At 44.2% G+C, this 20,013-nt stretch overlaps 1 protein-coding gene across 3 annotated transcripts in view; it reads left to right on the forward strand.

Annotated features, from left to right (window-relative positions):
- The first annotated feature begins 3,541 nt into the window (after nucleotides 1–3,541).
- Nucleotides 3,542–20,013, forward strand: part of PPP3CC (protein phosphatase 3 catalytic subunit gamma) — a 68,199-nt gene continuing 51,727 nt past the window's right edge. The window contains exon 1 of one of the 3 annotated variants that reach the window (XM_081171427.1): nucleotides 3,542–3,891. In XM_081171427.1, the coding sequence (XP_081027553.1) occupies nucleotides 3,837–3,891 (55 nt within the window). In that variant the 5' untranslated portion in view covers nucleotides 3,542–3,836. Of the gene's footprint in view, nucleotides 3,892–8,537; nucleotides 8,569–20,013 lie in introns of those variants that run through there. The other 2 variants (XM_081171428.1, XM_081171429.1) reach the window with 2 other exon arrangements.

The following is a 20,013-nucleotide window of genomic DNA, read 5'->3' on the forward strand; positions in this document are numbered from 1 at the left end:
TGCAAGCTGGATTTCGAAGGGACAGAGGAACCAGAAACCAAATTGCAAACATGCGCTGGATTATGGAGAAAGCTAGAGAGTTCCAGAAAGACATCTACTTCTGCTTCATTGACTATGCAAAGCCTTTGACTGTGTTGACCACAGCAAACTATGGCAAGTTCTTAAAGAAATGGGAGTGCCTGATCACCTCATCTGTCTCCTGAGAAATCTCTATGTGGGACAAGAAGCTACAGTTAGAACTGGATATGGAACAACTGATTGGTTCAAAATTGGGAAAGGAGTACAGCAAGGCTGTATATTGTCTCCCTGCTTATTTAACTTATATGCAGAATTCATCATGTGAAAGGCTGGACTGGATAAATCCCAAGCCGGAATTAAGATTGCCGGAAGAAATATCAACAACCTCAGATATGCAGATGACACAACCTTGATGGCAGAAAGTGAGGAGGGATTAAAGAACCTTTTAATGAGGGTGAAAGAGGAGAGCGCAAAATATGGTTTGAAGCTCAACATCAAAAAAAGTAAGATCATGGCCACTGGTCCCATCATCTCCTGGCAAATAGAAGGGGAAGAAATGGAAGCAGTGAGAGATTTTACTTTCTTGGGCTCCATGATCACTGCAGATGGTGACAGCAGTCATGAAATTAAAAGATGCCTGCTTCTTGGGAGAAAAGCGGTGACAAACCTAGACAGCATCTTAAAAAGCAGAGACATCGCCTTACTAACAAAGGCCTGTATAGTAAAAGCTATGGTTTTCCCAGTAGTGATGTATGGAAGTGAGAGCTGGACCATAAAGAAAGCTGATCGCCAAAGAATTGATGCTTTTGAATTATAGTGCTGGAGGAGACTCTTGAGAGTCGCATGGACTGCAAGAAGATCAAACCTCTCCATTCTGAAGGAAATCAGCCCTGAGTGCTCACTGGAAGGACAGATCCTGAAGCTAAGGCTCCAATACTTTGGCCACCTCATGAGAAGAGAGGACTCCCTGGAAAAGACCCTGATGGTTGGGAAAGATGGAGGGCACAAGGAGAAGGGGACGACAGAAGACGAGATGGTTGGATAGTGTTCTCGAAGCTGCAAACATGAGTTTGACCAAACTGCGGGAGACAGTGGAAGACAGGAGTGCCTGGCGTGCTCTAGTCCATGGGGTCACGAAGAGTCAGACATGACTAAACACCACCACCCTAGGCCATGCTACTCTGGTGCTGATTGGAGTTGGAGGCACACAACACCTTGAGATCACCTGGGATGTTTTGGAGGAACATTTCAGAGCCAGGTATTGATTCATCTCAACAATGTCTACATTAACTCGCAGTGGTTTCCAGGGATTCAGGCAGGAGTCCTTTCCAGCCCTACCTGGGGATGCTAAGGACTAAACATGGCACCTGTTGCATGCAAAGCGAGTGCTCTACGACTAGCAGAGTGCCCTAGGCCATGTTGCCCAAAACTCAAAATGAACCTTGCTAGCTGCAATATATGAAATACACTACATGGGCCCATAGTATCACATACAAGCATGTGCATTAGAAATAAAATGTCTGTCACTCCATACTTTCCATCCCAAAATATAATTCCTTGGGAACCAAGTGTGGGGACTGCTATCTTCAGGTTTAAATCTAATTATTTTTAAAGGGCTTATTTCAAAGGCAAACAAAGGAGCGAGAATAAGGCTATGTACACACTATGCATTTTAAAGCACATGTGAAACATATTCTTTTCCTCAAAGAATTATGGGGACTTACTCTTACAATTCCCAGCAACATTAACAAACTACAGTACCCAGAATTCTTTGAGGGAATGTTATTTGAATGCGTTTTAAATGTAGTGTGTGTATACAACAAAAAAGAAAGGGGGAAGGGATCAAGCCCAGGACAGCATGACTATTAGATGTTGGGATTTATTTTTATTTATTAATTTATCTGCCATCTCACTTTTCATACAGATGTTATGATTCCCAGAGCAGCTCACATTTCTTTATTTAGAGAGAGGCTGCGTCCTAAGGCTGACAAGCTGAAAAGCCAAAAAAACACAACAGATCGGAAATGGAAGGAAAAGGTAGAAGAGGAGTTTGAATAAACTATTCCTATCAGACAAGAACATAATTTCAGAATAAGGCACATAGAAAGCTGAAGGTTTCCCTTTGCAACAACAAAATGAATTTTGTTAAATGAAACTGATACTGGGTTTTTTCCTTCAATGTGGCCCATGCTAGAGGGGAATAGGATAGTCTTGTTAGTCTGCTGTAGGGAAAATGGCAGCAGTCTGTGACAGCTCACAGTGTAATATTGCTGGTGTAAGCTTTTGCTAAGCCAGAGCCCATTTGGGCAGATGCCACCTCTGTGAGGTTACAAGGAATTACCACTGATACATGTCAGCAGGAGCAGATAAGTGGAAAGCCATTTTCCAGATGGGTAGCCCTGTTAAGTCTGTTACAGCACAAACACAAAAGGCATCTTCATGGGGCAGCAGCATTAAGTCTGCGGCAGCAAAAGAAATGAAGTCTCATGGCACTTTAATGACTTGAATTTATTGCGGCATAAGCTTTGGTGGACTGCAGCCCACTTCACAGCTTAGTAGACTTATTCAGGCACCCATTTGTGGACTAGATCCTGTTTTCTCAGCATTTGATTCTCAATTTGGTGCATTTGTGTTATGTATACGGAAGCACTCTCCACCAGTAGCACTCAGATTCAATCTGATCTGGATGGTGTACCTCACATCCCTGGTTGCATCAGCCTATTCAATGAATAAAGCACAAGAAACCAGTAATTTGTAAACTAAACATGCTTATTTACAGGGGCATCAACTTGAATAAAATATGGGGGGGGGAGGAGAGGTAACTCCTGCCCCACATAATCGACCACATGACACGGTGCACACACATCAAGGGGGGCTCCCTCAAATATTTTATGGGTGGGCTGGAGACCCCTAGGAGTTGGCTCCCATGCTTTCTTATATGTGCAATTATATATATATGTAATATAGAAACTCTCTCCCCGAGCGTCTATCAAACAGGACTGCCAGCATCCTCAGCAGCCTTAAACCAAGGTAGAACAACCATTTGCAGGTGTGTGTCCCCCCCCCCCCCCAGTTCCACGCGCAGGTCTCCGCCATCGGAGCAAAGCTCGGGGTTTCTCGCAGACACACCTCGGGCGGCACACCGGGGGGCTCTGGGAAAGGGGCCTGGAGCAGAACGAGGCCCGGGAGCCCCGCCCTGGCCTGACGGAGGAGCACAGAGCGGCGCCCGGCTTCGGGCCAGGCCCTCCGAGCGCGGCTTTCCTCGCGGCTCCAGCGGCGCGTCTCCTAGCAACCCTGCTTCCCTTCAAAATGGCGGCCGGAGGGAGGGGAAACCCGGGGCCGCAGCTTCGACACGTGACCCAAGGAACCCGCTCCGGCCGCCGCGCAGGCGCGAGCGAGGCCAATCAGCCCGGGGGCGGCGGGCCCAGGCCGGGTGGCTGGGCGCATGCGTAACGGCGCTGGGTGCGCGCTGGCGGGGGCGGGCGAGAGAGCGAGCCGGGAAGGAGCGAGGGGGTCGCCTGCGCCTGCGCGCTAGGCTCCGAGAGACGGCGGCCTTGACAGCTTGCGCCTTGTGTGCGGTAGAAGGGGCGGGGGAGAGCGAGCGCGCATGCGTGGTAGGGGCAGCTTCGGGGGGCTCGGGTGGAGACAGCCGCCGCCGCCGCGGCACTGAGAGGATTCCCCCGTCCGCGCCTCCCTCCGCCCGCCCGCCCGCCCTGGCCTGCTCAGCCGCTGCCGTTGCCGCCGCCGCCGCCGGAGTCCCGGCCCCTCCCGCGGGGAGGCACGAAGGTCCCGGGAGCCGCGACGGGGCAGGCGGGACCATGTCCGGGCGCGCCCAGAGCAGCAAACTGTCCACAACGGAGCGCATCGTGAAGGGTGAGGGGCCGGGGGCTCCGGGGGGGGGGGCGGACTCGCCGCCTCCTCGCTCCGTTTTTGCCGGGGGGCATTTGAGGGAATGGGAATAATAAGCCGGGATTAATCACAATAATCGTTCGTGAGGAGCTGCAGGATCCTGTGGCGACGGGGGCGGAAGGGCGGCCCTCGGCCTGCGCTGTGGGGCAGCGGGGAAGGGGGCGGGCGGAGGCGGCAGCTGCCAGACACCCCCCCCCCCGTAGCGATGGGGCGGAAGGGCAGCCGGTCCCTCGCCCCACAGAGCTGCAGTTTCCCCATTGCTCAGGGTGGGGGATAATGGGGCAGCTTATTGATCCTGGATGGGGCTGATCTGTCGAAGCCACAAAGCACAGAGATGCGGGGGTGGGAGGTCTCAGGCAAGGGAGCTGCAAGGGGGCCGAGGAATGGGCTGGGTGGAGGGAAAAGACTGCCCGCCCGCCCGCCTGCCTCCCTCTGGGGAGTCCACTGCGAGGATGTGTGGAGGAACAAGGAGGTGGAGCTGTGACATAAATTAGGGGGGCAGGAAGGGCTGATGCAGAACTAGGGAGCTGCATAGAGACTGGACTGAGGGCTGGTGGTGACACCCTTGTGTGACAGTGACATTTCAAAGCCCTCTGCTACTTACAGCAACCTTTTTCTTTTTCATGTCCTTGTGGGGTGTTTGTGCAGCTGTTAAATGGGTACATAGGAGCAAAATGTGAAAACAATCTGTGTGGCAGATAACAGCTGGGATGGGTGTGTGTGTGTGCGCTCAGGCGGGGTCATCAGGTCCCCATTACCAGTTGACTATGGTGCTTACAGGCAGACTGCAACCTTTCTTTGCTGTTACTCTTTAAACCTTCCAGCTTTGCTTCAGCATGCTTGTTAATTTAATGGTCAGTGACCACCTAAACCCCCCTCCCCCATTTGTGTGCCTGAAACAGCACATGCTGTTTTAAAATAGCCAGTGATACTGGAAACAGTTAATAAGCAGGAGGGCAAAATGTTAATCGAGAAGCTGTTGGATTAGTGGGAGGCTTTTACAATGTAGATTTAGCTGTCCTAATTAATCTGATGCCAGCTATCATACCCCACGTATTGGGAAAAGATCTTTCATACACTCATTTGTTTAAATGTGCACGCTGCACCCTGCTAGCTGTTCAAGATAAACAACTTCAGCAATGCAGGTACTAGGAGAACTTGGACATCAGAAATTGTTATGACCAGCCAGTTTAGCTTTGATCTCTTCTGTTGCAGGTGTTAACTAGATCTCTGCCATGTTGTCTTGTAAGTGTTGTGGTTCATTATTCCAAGACTCCTATTGTTATCTGTTTTTCAAGTCCCAGTTTGAATGCTTGTATTGTATACAAGGTGTTCACCTCTGGTAAACAGTATTTTGAAAGATAGTTGATTGTTATTGAGCTGATGGGGTCTTGCAGTAATGCTGTAGTTGGCCAATAGGTGCAGAATTCCAGATAAAGGACCCCCCCCCATTCCACTTTTATTTCTGATCCCCAGTCTCCCCTCCTTCCTTTCATATGCTTATGAAGATTTTTAAACACTTTTTTACACTTTACTTTTTGTGCTGCTGATGAGTGAGTAGTAGAAATTCAAGACTAATCTTGAGCATGTTCATTTGTTCTTACCATAGAATTTGGAGCTCTCACTTCAACATTCATTGAAAGAATTTAGAGGTGGGGAGAAAGAGAAATACTACCATTGAGCCTTGTTGTATTCACCTTGCTTGTGTAAACAGAGGATGGCTTAAGAGTGGCAAGAACTAACTACCGTACTTTTCTGTCTATCAGGCACCCCCATGTATAAGACGCCCCTATTTGGGGGGACTCAAATTTAAGAAAATGGGGGGAGATGGCACAGAGTTGTTGAACTTTTTTGTAGAGGATTGCCCAGAGTTGTTGAGCTTTTTTGGGGGGGGGGGGATTGCCGAAAATCGCTCACCCACACGCGTCGCTAAATCCGCCTCCTGTCTGTCCCTGACGCAGCAACCAATAACACGCACAATAGCCGCTGACAGCCATGGCAGCAACCAATCAAACGTCCACCCTATGCACCATCCATGTATAAGACAACCCCCGCTTTTTAGCATGATTTTTAAAGAATAAAACATAGTCTTATACACGGAAAAGTACGGTAATTGCTTTGATGTGACTCTGAGAGCTGTTTTGTGTAAGACCATAGGAGAATACAATACCTGATAGACTGGTCCTATGCATTCATGCTTGGAAATAAGTGTCATTGAATGCAATAGAGGTTACTTCGAAGTTAGCATGCACAGGATTGAGCTCTACGGATGTGAACTTGGAGCTTGGAAGCCTCTTGTGTGGTGTTGGAGAGACAGAATTTTGGACTTGGACCAGAGATATATGTGTTCAAATCCCAACCCACTTACCCGCTTGGTGGTCTGGGGTAGTCGACAACTCTTGGCCTAACTGCTTGTAAAAGGAAAATGGAGAGGGAAATAGACTGCAGTATAATTAACTTTAGTCAATAAGTTTATGACCAGTTGTGGCCTGATATACGTCTAATGCAGGGGTCAGCAAACGTTTTCAGCAGGGGGCCGGACTATATTTTGGGGGGGAGGGGAATGAACGGCTGAGGCTAAGGAGAGATGGTAGCTCTGGAGAAGCGGCACCAGGTGTGTGTGACTGGGCTTTGGCGCTGGGTAAACCCTGAGCCACCACCAACACAGGTGCCTTCTTGCAAAAAGGGAGGCAGACTCCCAAGTCCCCCAGAGACCCCTTTGACCATATCCACCCCTGACCTTTACACACTCAGAAAAAGGAAGAAAAAAACTAGGACTTCTTTAAAGCTGCTGCAACATGGACTGCACAGCTCCTTCTGCAAAAAGTAGATGAGGGTGAGAGAGCGGCCAGGTGAAGCTTGAGGCACACATGGGAAAGTGCTTTTAAAAAAGCCCTAGTAGAGAGATCCCCACCCCCTCCTGCTTGCACACAAGTAGGAATGGGATTGGGGCTGCTCTGATAGGCAGCGCGAAGCCTCCCTTCCCAGCTGAGGTATCCCAACCCGAGAAGCTGTACGCACATCTCCGCCTCCTGAGACGGCAACAGCTAGAGCGGCGGCGCCTGCGATGTTTCCTGCGACGGAAAGGGACTTGGGGTCTCTGGCGCCCACCTGTGCGCAGCCCCTCCCAGGAAAGGCCCTCCCCACCCCGAGTAATTCCTGACTCTGCAGCAAGGCTGCATACCACATGGAGTCGCCCGAGCCAAAACAATTGCACCCCCGCTGCTCACTCCTCTGTAGCACCTGGGCAATTGCCGGGCGCCAGATTTAGAATCCTGCTGGGTCTGATCCAGCCCGGGGACCATAGTTTGCCGCTCCGATCTAGTATATTAAGTAGTTCCAGAATTCAATGAGAAAAAAGTCACTATACAAGTGTACAGTGCGGAATGAGTGAAGCAGCATTTGAGATATAGAAGCATCTTAATGTTGTTTCTGTCTTCATCATGAGTTCCAATGTGATGAGTGTTTTGGTTCACACTCCTTCCTTCCAGTGTTTGCAGCAGACCCTATTTGAAGTAATTTTGGATACCCGGGGCTCTATTTCTTTTAAGGCAAAATGATTGCAAGGTAATTTACTGTATCTGCTAAACTTACATTTGAGTTCTGGGGAGAAAGCCAGACTTTGATCACTTTCTGGACTGAAAATGTCCGTCTTATTAAATATACAAGACTGTATTTGTTCCATATATTAATTTTTGCAAGTGACTTTGCAAACATTAGATCTTCTTTAAGCTATGCTATTTCTATCCTTTCTGAAAACCAACACTGCCCCCATCAATTTACTTGGGCCCCTTTTCACATTTCTCATTCCTTAGAAAATTCCATGCTGAGGATCAGTATCTTGTTTTGCCATTGTCTTTATTTTAAAAAATATGAAGGAATATCTCTGAGGAGGTTTTTGGGATCTGACTCTTACAGAACTGATTCTACAACCTTGATGTAATTCTTGCAAACTTGACACTAAAAACATCTGACTTGCTGAGCACTGAATAGAAGAAAGCAGCTCAATAAGAAACTTAATGCTGATTTCTCCCTTCCCGCCATTAGTTCTGTGGACACCTAAATCTATTTATACATCCAAATCATTTGTGAAATTTGGTGGAACCTTAGCACAATTGCAGAAACTCGCAAATGCAAAGGACTAGCAACATATGTAAGCCAAGTTAAAATAAGTTTAGTAATGCCAGATGATAAAGCCACTGTCTTCATTCATCCATTCATTTCAAGCATGGGGCTTAAAAACTGAATAGACCATGAGTATGGAGTTTCCTCCCCAGTTGGTAACTGCCCTCCTCCAGGTGAGAAAAGAACATCTCCTTATGGATTGTCTTATGACAATCTCAGTGTATGATAGCCTTGGTTTTAGGTTAGTGTGTGCTGAATTCCAGCCACATTGGTGCACAGCAAAACTGTCTGAAAGGGCAGGGTTTAATCCGTTTGACTTTTCATGTGTTTCTACAGGCATTGTCCTTGACCCAACTGTCTGCAAATCAGAGATGATTGCATGAGGAGACATTTACATACAAGGTGGACAAGAGCACAAGATAGAGCAATAAGCATTACATCCAACCTGGGAATTGTGGTTTGTTGCACTGAAACCACAGTTGAAAACCCCAGAACAACCCATGGCTTCGCATAATGGTTTGTTTAGAAGGAAAGAAACCACGATCTTCATTTCAGATGTACTGTAATACTAAGTTAGGAATTGTGGTCTGTTAGGGGAGGAGCAAAGCAGGAGCCATCTTGGCACTAACTATGGTTTGCAGTGACATGCAAACATAGTCACTGGTTCACCAGAAGCGGCTTAGTCATGCTAGCCACATGACCCGGAAGCTGTACTCTGGCTCCCTCGGCCAGTAAAGCGAGATGAGCACCACAACCCCAGAGTCGTCCACGACTGGACCTAATGGTCAGGGGTCCCTTTACCCTTTACCGTAAAAGGGCACTTTTGTGTATAACTCCTTCGCTTATAAAACATGAGATATATTCTGCAAATTAGATTACTCATGGTATTGGTTTTCATATGCAATTGTGCAAAAGCGGATGAGAGAAGATTGAAATTCCATCCATGCTGCAACATCTCAAAGCAGTTTTACTTGTAAGTTTTGTAAACTTGTAAAAGTATTGGGTTTTGCTTGGTCATAGCTTAATTATCGAAATATGAAAGGCTTGGTTCTTTATCAGTTATAGTAGGCTTCCAGTATTCATTGTAAAACACTGGAATTTGGGTGCTATAGGCAAATGCTGTATCATAAATTGATGTTATAAGACATCTACTGTAACAATTACGTTTGAAACCAAAATTATTCCAAGTGCCACTGCTTAGCTAGTGAGTTTTAGTTTTTAAACTTTTCTGACGGCCTTTTCTGTAATGCAGCAGACCTTTAGTGAGCAAATTGGTCACCTAAAATATAGTTCCATATTACAATGGAGCTTAAAAATGGCTTTTTTGGAGCATACTTGATTGAGCAATAACACCAAGTTTCCATTTGCTGTCATTTCAAATAACCAGTGAGGGGCTCTTGATTGAGTTGGGAGAGGGTTGGGAGTCCCAGATATTAGAACCAATCAAAGAATCATAGTCAGAAGAGATATTGGAGATCATCTAGTCACCCAGCTGCTCAGCACAGAGCTGGAATCTTTTTATTGTTTGATTGATTTGAAGTATATATACACAGGTCTTCAGTCCAAAAAGAGCCTTAACAATGATCAATAAATAGACCTATGGTCTTGAGTTTATAATCTAGGCACAACACAAAGGGATTTACAGAGGTAGCAGGTACAGTGGTACCTTGGGTTACAGATGCTTCAGGTTACAGACGTTTCAGGTTACAGACTCCGCTAACCCAGAAATAGTACTTCGGGTTAAGAACTTTGCTTCAAGATGAGAACAGAAATCGTGCTCCGGGGGCGTGGCGGCAGCGGGAGGCCCCATTAGCTAAAGTGGTACCTCAGATTAAGAACAGTTTCAGGTTAAGAACAGACCTCCAGAACGAATCAAGTTCTTAACCCGAGGTACCACTGTATAAATCAGATTTAGACTCTACTTCTTAGTTTTGCTCCATAATTTAGAATGCTATAGTGCTAGACCACCCTTTCTAGGAACATTGTGGCAAAACTGAAACATTTTGTGATACTGGTTAAAGTGGTGTCATACTCAGGGTCATTGAAAATCAAGAGGGATGCCCAAAGGCCCATTTCCTGCCTTTCCCCCTGACTCAAGGTGGCTTACAGAAAAAAATAGGAATAGCTATGACAGAGGGAAGGGGAACAATCATTAACAAACAGTTAAACATTAATAAAATTAAAATCATCTATCTATCAGATCTATCTATATCTATCTATCAGATCTATCTATATCTATCTATCATCTATCTGTCTATCATCTATCTATCTATCTATCTATCTATCTATCTATCTATCTATCTATCATCAGATCTATTAAAACATATACATACGGTAATTACCAGCCCTTTCATTAAAAGCAGTCAGTTCCGAAAAGCCTGTTGGAACAAGAAAGTCTTCACCTGCTAGTGGAAGGACAACAAGGAGGGAGCCTATCAAACTTCTCTATGGAGGGAACTCCAAAGTCCAGGAGCAGCCACCAAGAAGGCCCTCTCCTGCATCCCTACCAAGTGTGCCTGTGAGAGTGGTGGGACTGAGAGAAGGGCCTCCCTGGAAGATCTCAGAGCCCAGGCAGGATCATATGAGGAAATAAGCTCTTTCAAATAGCCTGGGCCTACGCTGTATTCTTCTTTTTCTTTGGTGATCACTTGTAGCCGAGTAAGATTGTCTTCTATGAACACGGTCTTAACGGTGTGTCCGCAAGTGACTGTGGAGGCCAATTCTGGATCCACATGTCATTCCACAGTGGGGACATAGGTACCTTCATCTTAGCTCCTTTCTTCCTTTTGTCCTGAATTTGTGCTTCTTCAAAGTCCATGATGCCTTTGGTAGAGGCTGTTCTCCAATTGGAGCACTCACAGGCCAGTGTTTCCCACCCAATTATCTGTGCTTATACTTCAGTTTTAAAGATTTATTTTTATTTAAAGACACTTGGGAGTGTCTTTAAACCTCTTTTGCTGTCCACCAGCATTTCACTTTCCATTCTTAAGTTCAGAACAGAATGCAGCTGTACCCTGGAGCTTCCTTCAGCCACTCAGAAGCTGCGCTTTGGTTTTCGAACGTTTTGGAAGTTGAACTGACTTCTGGAATGGATTCTGTTTGCCTTCAAAGGTACGACTGTAGTTGTTTGGAAGGCCATAATCAGGCATCCGAACAACATGAGCAGTCCAACAAAGTTGATGTTGAAGAATCATTGCTTCAACACTGGTGTTCTTTGCTTTTTCCAGTACACTGACATTAGTTTGCCTGTCTTCCCAAGTGATATATAATTTTTTCCAGAGACCCCGTGGATGGAATTTTTTGAGGAGTTGGAGATGGCATTTATAAGTGGTCAATGTCATAACCAGCACTTTAAATTGTTCCTGGAAGCAGACCAGTAGCCAGGGGAGCTGTTGTACTGAGTGACTGGGATGCTGCCTACAGCCAGCCCTGGCTAACAATCTGGCTGCAGTTTTTTGAACCACTTGAAGTTTCTGAGCACCTTTCTAAGGCAGCCCCAGGTAGAGCGTGTTTCAGTAATTCTAACGGGATATAACTAAGGCATATGTCACTGTGCCCAAACTGTTTCTATAGCAGTGTTTTTACATCACATTGTTAACCATTCACCCCGGTGCAGATCTTAGACCCTAGATTTATAGCTAGAAATGAGGACAGAATTGCGATTATATATGACTAAATTAATAAGCAGTACTTTTAGGGCTTGAAGTTGGAAAATTACATATAAATGTTGCAAAATACAGAACAACTTTGTGTATTTGGTCCCATCAGGCAATGGCTCAATTGCAGTGGCAAGGATATAACCAACATGCTACCCTGCTGTTGAAAGAATTGCATTGGCTACCAGTTAGTTCAAGGTATCGGTTTTGGTGTATAAAGCCCTACGTATCTTGGCACCAGATACCTGAAATGTTGTTTCATTCACCCCGAAGATACTCAGTTGATCACTGCATTTTAAAATGAAGGCCTCTTGCAGGTGCCATCTTATAAGGAGGTCTGTTCTGCACAAGGTTAGAATCAGTCCATTAGTGTTGTGGCATCTACCCTTTGGAATTCCTTCGCCTTGAATATTAGTCATGTTCCATCTGTGTTGTCTTTTCGGTGCCTACTAAAGACCTTCCTCTTTCAACAAGCCTTTTAAGCTGTGATCTTTTCCCAGTCTGCATCTGTACTGAATTATTAAGATTTTTTGTGTGTGTTTGTTTTTTATTGCTTATAACAAAATCCTTTGGGAGGAATGGCGGGAAATAAATAATCTGTCACTCTCAGCCCAAACTAGAATGCTTATGAAAATAAAATGATAATGGCGAGAACCACAAGTTATTGAAAGAGGAGCAAGATAAATATATTTGTGACAATGAACAGAATTAAAAAGTTTTGGCGATGATTGATAATATGTAATGAGATGGATTGGGATATAAATAAAAATGGCTTCAGGATACACTATTTTGTCTAGTTAAAGACATTTGCTGTGTATGATTATCTAGTATTGAAGAGGTCAGTGGTGATAAAACTTAACCAAATATCCATGGATATATTGCTACTCAATTGCATGAAAACCTTGTTTATTTCTGGGGGTTTTCTGTTTCCATTAAATAATGTTGAGGGTACTGAAAATCCAAAAAGCTGCTTTAGTTCTGATTTCTTTTTTATGTTTTACAAATTCCTTGGGATACAAGCTCCTGTGCCATATGACATAATGCTTTTAGAACTTTTTTGAAACCAAGAAGTTCTATAAGCAAAATGTCGTATGGCGACTCAGGTGGAGGGCAGCGATTGAGGAGATGGAGGAGACAACTCACTTTAAAAAAACCCCACTAGACTTCCTTAACTGTGAAGGACTATTTCTGTGATGCTTTGAATTCTGGATAATAAGACTTTCCTTTTGTTTGCTATCTTAAAAGATGACAATAGAAACCATCATTCCCCCCTCTATTTTCCCAGCTGGCAAAAACAAAGGCATCATTGGATTATCTTTAAACCACAGCAGTTTGCAGCTCTATTAACACTGGGTATATATTTAGTCATTATTTGAATGTAGTTTTACTTTTAAATTTCATAAATATACCACACAGTACAATTTTATTTGCTACCTCACTTACTACTTAAAGTAGTAGTTGTGGTTTGATAAGAAAGTTTTGCTTACACTTCAGTTTTTAACAAATTGTCTGTGTTGGCCCCCCCTCATTATTATTATTATTTTGATATTTGATATATTTATGTGTAGTACATTAAAACTCCTCATCACCACCACCTCTGACTACTTGACATGCTTCCCAGTGTGCTTCAGATTATTATCCTGGGTCCAAAAAAAAGATTTTTTACTTGCACTGTGAAGTCAAAGTAAGAAAGAATTTCTGCATGATGCCTTGAATTTAGCATTTCCTGGAAAATGTATTCGGTAGAAATTGGAAGCTTCTAACATAGCCTTCCCAAACCTGATGCCCTCCAAGTGTGTTGGAATACCATCCCTAATCATTGGATGTGTTGGCTAGGGTGGTGGGAGTTGGAATACAAAACACCAGGAGATGCCAGGCTTGGGAAGGCTGTTCTAAACTGTATCTAGTGATGCTTGGTGAGCTGAAAAGAAAACGCCAAAAGGGAAAGCAGCTCTAATCTTTCATTAGCTGAAGGAAAAGGGAAGTCCAAGTAACCCACTTCAGCTGCCGAGAAGAAAAGGAGTAGGAAATGCCCCCAGGGGAAACTGAAAGCAGCAGGTTTTTTTTGTTTGCAGATAACATTGATTTTGATGTCTATAAAAATTCCACAAACATGGAGTAATAAAGGGTCATCAGGCGGCAAGGCTGGTACCCTGTCAGAATGGTGTAGAACAGGCTGATGTTGGAACAAAAACAGTCTGATATTATACTGTGCTGTCAAAAGAAGAAAAAGGTTGGATAGATTTATTAATTAAATTAGGTTTTATCCTACTCTTCCACTGAAGGACCCGAAGGCAGCAACAAAATAACAATAAAAGCAATACAAAATTTAAGAACAAACCAAAAATATTCACAACTATTATGTCAGAGTTGTTGGAAACAGTATATTCAGCCCTAAATACTGAATAAACTGGAATCTTTGTAGAACAGTTGTTTCAAAGACTTGGAATGTTAGGGTGAGCCCAGAATGCCAAGCTCTGTAAATATTAAATTTATCTATACTGGATTAATATTTGTATATTTACTGTTCTGTTTGTGAAACAGAGAACCAAGTTGTATGGTCAGTTTCAGTGGTAGTGAAATGAGATATGGTTTGCTTAAATTGGTGCTACTTGAACAAGAAGGCTGGTGTATTGGCGGGGCTCTAATAGCTGTGTGAACACAAACTTGATTTTTTTCAACTACAGTCGTATCTTGGAAGTCAAACGGGATCCATTCCAGAAGTCCGTTCGACTTCCAAAATGTTCAAAAACCAAAGCATGGCTTCTGATTGACTGCAGGAAGTTTCTGCAGCCAATTGGAAGCCCCATTGGACGTTCGGCTTCCAAAAATAGCAAACTGGAACAGTCATTTCCGGGTTAGCAACGTTTGGGAGCCAAAACGTTCAGGACCTAAGCTGTTTGACTTCCAAGGTACAACTGTACCTTCGAGAACCAGCGTGGTGTAGTGGTTAAGAGCGGTAGTCTCGTAATCTGGGGAACCGGGTTCGTGTCTCCGTTCCTCCACCTGCAGCTGCTGGGTGACCTTGGGCCAGTTACACTTCTCTGAAGTCTCTCAGCCCCCCTCACCTCCCAGAGTGTTTGTTGTGGGGGAGGAAGGGAAAGGAGATTGTGAGCCGCTTTGAGACTCCTTCGGGTAGTGATAAAGCGGGATATCAAATCCAAACTACTACTCCTCCTCCTCCTCCTCCTCCTCCTCCTCCTCCTCCTCTTCTTCTTCTTCTTCTTCTTCTTCTTCTTCTTCTTCTTCTTCTTTACAACATAGAATGCCAGCATGAATAATGATAGATCTGAATGTAAATGTATACAACTGATTTCTTCAAAGTGGAACTTTACAGATGTTTTGAACTCCCAACTCCCCACCAGTCCCACTTAGCATAGCTATTGGTCAGGGATGGTGGAGTTGTAATCCAGCTGTCTTTGGAGGACACCATGTAGGCAGAGGCTAGCTAACAGGGCTGATACCAAGGCCTGTGGTGAGAAAGAAAGTGGTGAGACTGATTTACAGACCAAGAGAGTGTCTGTTCTTAATACATTAGTTGCCAGTAGGGCATCTGGAAGGCACATGTGTGGCCTTCCCTAAATCCTGAAGGGTCAGCTCCCTGCCCCCCTCCCAGCTGAAGAGAGGCTTGAAAGTAGTACAGCATTCAGTTTTAGCGCAGTGTGTGCATGGGGCCCACAATAGTAAACTGTGTTTTAACAGCCAGCTTGTTTTAGCTAGTGCCATAGCTGTCAACGTTTCCCTTTTTTTAAGGGAAATTCCCTTATTCCGAATAGGATTCCTCGCAAGAAAAGGGAAAAGTTGACAGCTATGGCTAGTGCTTGTACCCATGCTTGATGAGACCATTGAAGAAGTCAGGCTGTCCGCTGCCATGTTTTAAGCCAGCTGGAAGTGCTTCCTAAGTCCCATGCAGTAGTTTTTTGTGATAGCTAGCATCTTTCACAAAGTGCTCTTGCACAATATAATCAATGGCTGATTATCAAGACATTTTTCATGATGGACAAAAGAAAACTGTTGGTGGTTTGAAGGAGATATGCATTTTAATGCATTTAGGATCCACTATGTCAGAGACCATAAGATTTAGTTGGGGAATCTCCTAGGCTATTTAACTGTATGTAGTAACAACAACAACAACAACAACTTATTATTTCTACCCTGCCCATCTGGCTGGATTTCCTCAGCCACTCTGGTCTGCTTCCAACAGAATATTAAAATACAATAGTCTATTAAACATTAAAAGCTTCCCTAAACAGGGCTGGCTTCAGATGTCTTCTAAAAGTCTGGTAGTTATTTTTCTCTTTGACATCTGGTGGGAGGGTGTTCCACAGGGCGGGAGCCACTACCAAGAAGGCCCTCTGCCTGGTTCCCTGTAACTTGGCTTCTCACAGTGAGGGAACCGCCAGAAGGCCCTTGGCGCTGGACCTCAGTGTCTGGGCAGAATGAAGGAGGTGGAGACGCTCCTTCAGGAATACTGGACCAAGGCCATTCAGGGCTTTAAAGGTCAGCACCAACACTTTGAATTGTGCTCGGAAACGTACTGGGAGCCAGTGTAGGTCTTTCAAGTCTGGTGTTGTGTGGTCTCGGTGGCCACTCCCAGTCACCAGTCTAGCTGCTGCTTTTTGGATTAGTTGTAGTTTCCGGGTCACTTTCAAAAGTAGCCCCACACATAGAAGGAAATAGGGCTGGGCACCATTAATGTCATTTATTGGCACATGGTTGGATGTCTCTAGTTTGGCCAAGACAGGTATGGAATCCAGGAGTCTTGCTTTCTGCTGTTGCCTGGTCTGCAGAGCAGGATCTTCTGGCTGCTCCAGCTCAAGCCCTCAGTTCAGTGGCTGATGGAAGGGACTTTGATTGTGCTCTGAAATGATCTTTCACTTCTGAGGAAGACAAGGCATCCCTTAACAGTTGTTTGGCAGCTAAAGGGCAAACTTCTTACATGTTCTGCATGGCCCCGAAGTGTTTGAAGATTCCTTCCTAGTGCTGCCAATAATTTTAAGAAGCTCCTTTCTCGCTCTTCTTACAGTATTGTGAGAAAAATTGGCCAAGAAATTAAAATGCATTCCGCAGAAGCAATAAGGTCACATGATAGCCTGATAGCCAGTGTATTCTAAAGGGTCACGTATTGGAATAGATATATGCTGCATAGCTAGTGCCAACTGCATATATAGGTGGAATTGTAAAAATCCAAAGTGACCAAGAGGGATGATGTGTGTGTCCAAACTGGTTTCTGGCTTGAGAAAAGAGGAAACACAGTGGCAGTAAAATACATAAAACATAAAACATAAAACATAGAACAAAAACATAGAACATAGAACATAAAAATCAGTATATAATTTTTCCGTAAGTGTGTGACTTCTATATCTTGTGTATCAGCTATAAATTAATTGATGTTTCTTGAAAACAAAATGATGAAATATCTTTTCCACTTTATAGCTAGAAAGGCCTTCATGACTGAAATTGCAATACAGTTTCTAATGTTTTAGTTCACACAAATGAGCTGCTTGCAGACAAGAAGCAAAAATATTTGTTTGTTTTGTGAATTTATACCCCACCAGTATTGCTCCCAAAATCTCTCAGGATAACCTACAGAATATAGCATTCATATGAAGTTTGCAGTAGTAAAATACCATATATCAAGGTAAAACATATACCTTGTATACATGGTTGTAAAAGTCCCCGGCAGCAGCAATTTCCCACTGAAACCTTAATAAATTATTATTATTATTATTATTATTATTATTATTATTATTATTATTATTATTATTATTATTATTTCTATACCACCCTATACCCTAAGGTATCTTTGAGGTATATGTCTTAAAAAGAAGATATAACCTTCTTCTAAATGCTCATGGAAACTAGACTGACTTTGTAAAGACCAACAACAAACAGGTCTGATAAATCTTTCAAGGCAGGGACTTGTTGAATAAAGGTTCCACCCAGAGCTATTTTTATAGAAAAAGAGGTTCCAGAACTCCCCATGAACACCTCCCTTGTTCTCTTATAATGGCAATGGCGCCCACTTGAGAGGTGCTGGAACTGAGTTCTGATGAGTTCCAGCAGGAAAAAAAAGCCCAGTTGACCTAACACAGAGCAATCTTGCTTAGAAAGCTAGGTGGTGTTGAAGACCTCTTGATGAGGGAGCTTGTCGACTGCTACATTTGAGTGGTGGAACCAGGGCTTTTTTTCTGCTGGAACTCACCAGAACTCAGTTCTAGCACCTCTTAGGTGGGCGCCATTGCCATATCGATGGCAAATCTCCATATCCAGAAAGATAACCCAAAAGTAGTTCATGCATTTGATATGGAAGATTTGGGGGAGAAAGCGGTGTGCTACTGGTGTTGGAGGTCTAAGAAGTTTCCATTGTCCGATGGGTCTCATACAAACCATAATGATGAAATGGGAGACAATGTGGGACCTCTGATCATCAAGAGAAAAGATACATAAATGATGAATGATCTGGACACCGCACAAACAACCATATTGCAGTGTTTTCTGCTCACTTGTAATTGGTGTAAAAATGAGGTCTTAAGTCATTTCACTGAAGCTTTTTAGATGTGGTATGCTGCAACTGATGTAATTCATGGTGTTTGCCTTGTTTAAACACTACAATGTATGTTAGGAATGAATACTTGTGACCTTGCTCTTTTTGTCTTATAAAATGTACATTCTCATTAAGTGTTAAAAAAAAAAGACCTTTAGAATGTACAGCTGCCCAGAGTGGCTGGGGAAACCCAGCCAGATGGGTGGGGTATAAATAATAAATTATTATATTATTATTACAGTGATACCTCGGGTTACATACGCTTCAGGTTACAGACTCCGCTAACCCAGAAATAGTACCTCGGGTTAAGAACTTTGCTTCAGGATGAGAACAGAAATCATACAGTGGCGGCGTGGTGGCAGCAGGAGGCCCCATTAGCTAAAGTAAGAACGGACCTCCGGAATGAATTAAGTTGTTAACCCGAGGTACCACTGTATTATACAACCCAGTGCCAAATCAACCCCACCACCTGTTTTTATGACAAAAGTCACTGTGCATGGGGCTACTGAGTGGAGGTTTATTAGTTTTTAGCTGGTCCATATTTAGCTGCTTCTGTTGAAAGCATGAAGGAAGGAAGGCTCCTGGCTTAGGAAATGAACCTGTAGGAAGTAGGGCAGGGTGCTGGCTTAAAATAGTCTTGAAGACTGGCCTGTGTTTATGATGAACTGATCTATTTAGGTAAATCCTGGAGTCATTGTGGGGGTAGAGCTGTATGCTAATCTAAAGATATTAGCTAACAGACCAGTACAGTGAAGGCCTGGGTTTATCCCTTGCTTCCTTCCTGTTGAAGCGTTTCCAGTTCACCCAGGAGTGTTGGCTGCTGCCAGCTATGTTTTCTAGTTATTCAGCAAGGTCTCGAATAATAATGACATTAGGTATTGATTAAGCAGCTGAAGCAAAAGGATCAGCCTATGTTAAGGCGGCAGCGGCAGCAGCAGCATTAGTTTATAATGCATTCCCTTTCTGCAGGGCCAGACTGATGGCCCAGTGTTGAAGACTTTGCAGGCAAAGATTGTTGCAGGGGTACCAAAGGGGAGGGGTGTGCACTGCTTGCTTGCGCTGCAGTGGAGGCCTCTGGCAGGCAAGCCAAAGCTTGGTGGGATAGCAAGATAAAAAGCACAAGTGGGAGGGAATTTAATGTGGGCAGAAGATCGCAAAGGATGTGGCAGAAGTTGAGGGGAGGAAAGATAAAACACTTCTCTGCTGTTCTTAAATTCTTTAACAAGTGGTGGGCGGGAGCCTTCCTTGTGCCATCCAGATTGCTCTTCTGTTTTCCAGTCACTGAAGGGTAGTAATTCCCTGACATGTCTAGTAACTTTTTCGTCTCCTACTAGAATGCTAGACTAGAGGTTGCTGTACTCCTCATGGTTCCAGTGGTGAATGTTAGTTATCTTAAATGCTGTCTCACTTGTTCATGTACCCAGACCTGAGTCTTTTAACTTAGGCCCTGTTTTTCCTTTTATATGTTCAAGGTCTTTCTGGAGAGCAAACATCAAATGTACGGTGAAGATCCCTACAATCAGGGGTTCTGCCTCACCCCTTTTCTTTGTCCCAATTACAAATAATTGGTTGTTCAAATATTCACTTAGTCATTATTTCTCATACGTTGTATGCTAGTTCCTTTGGGCAGAGAGCACAAGCATTCCTTTGGGCAGAGACTTGAGTATAGACTGAGTATACCTTGCAACTTCAATGACCTTGGAGTGAGCAGGATGTCAATAAAATACTGGGGCATCTTGTTATTTGCATCCATCTTTC

This window comes from Podarcis bocagei (genome assembly GCF_964188305.1).
Source record: "Podarcis bocagei genome assembly, chromosome: 15".
Lineage (NCBI taxonomy): Eukaryota > Metazoa > Chordata > Lepidosauria > Squamata > Lacertidae > Podarcis > Podarcis bocagei.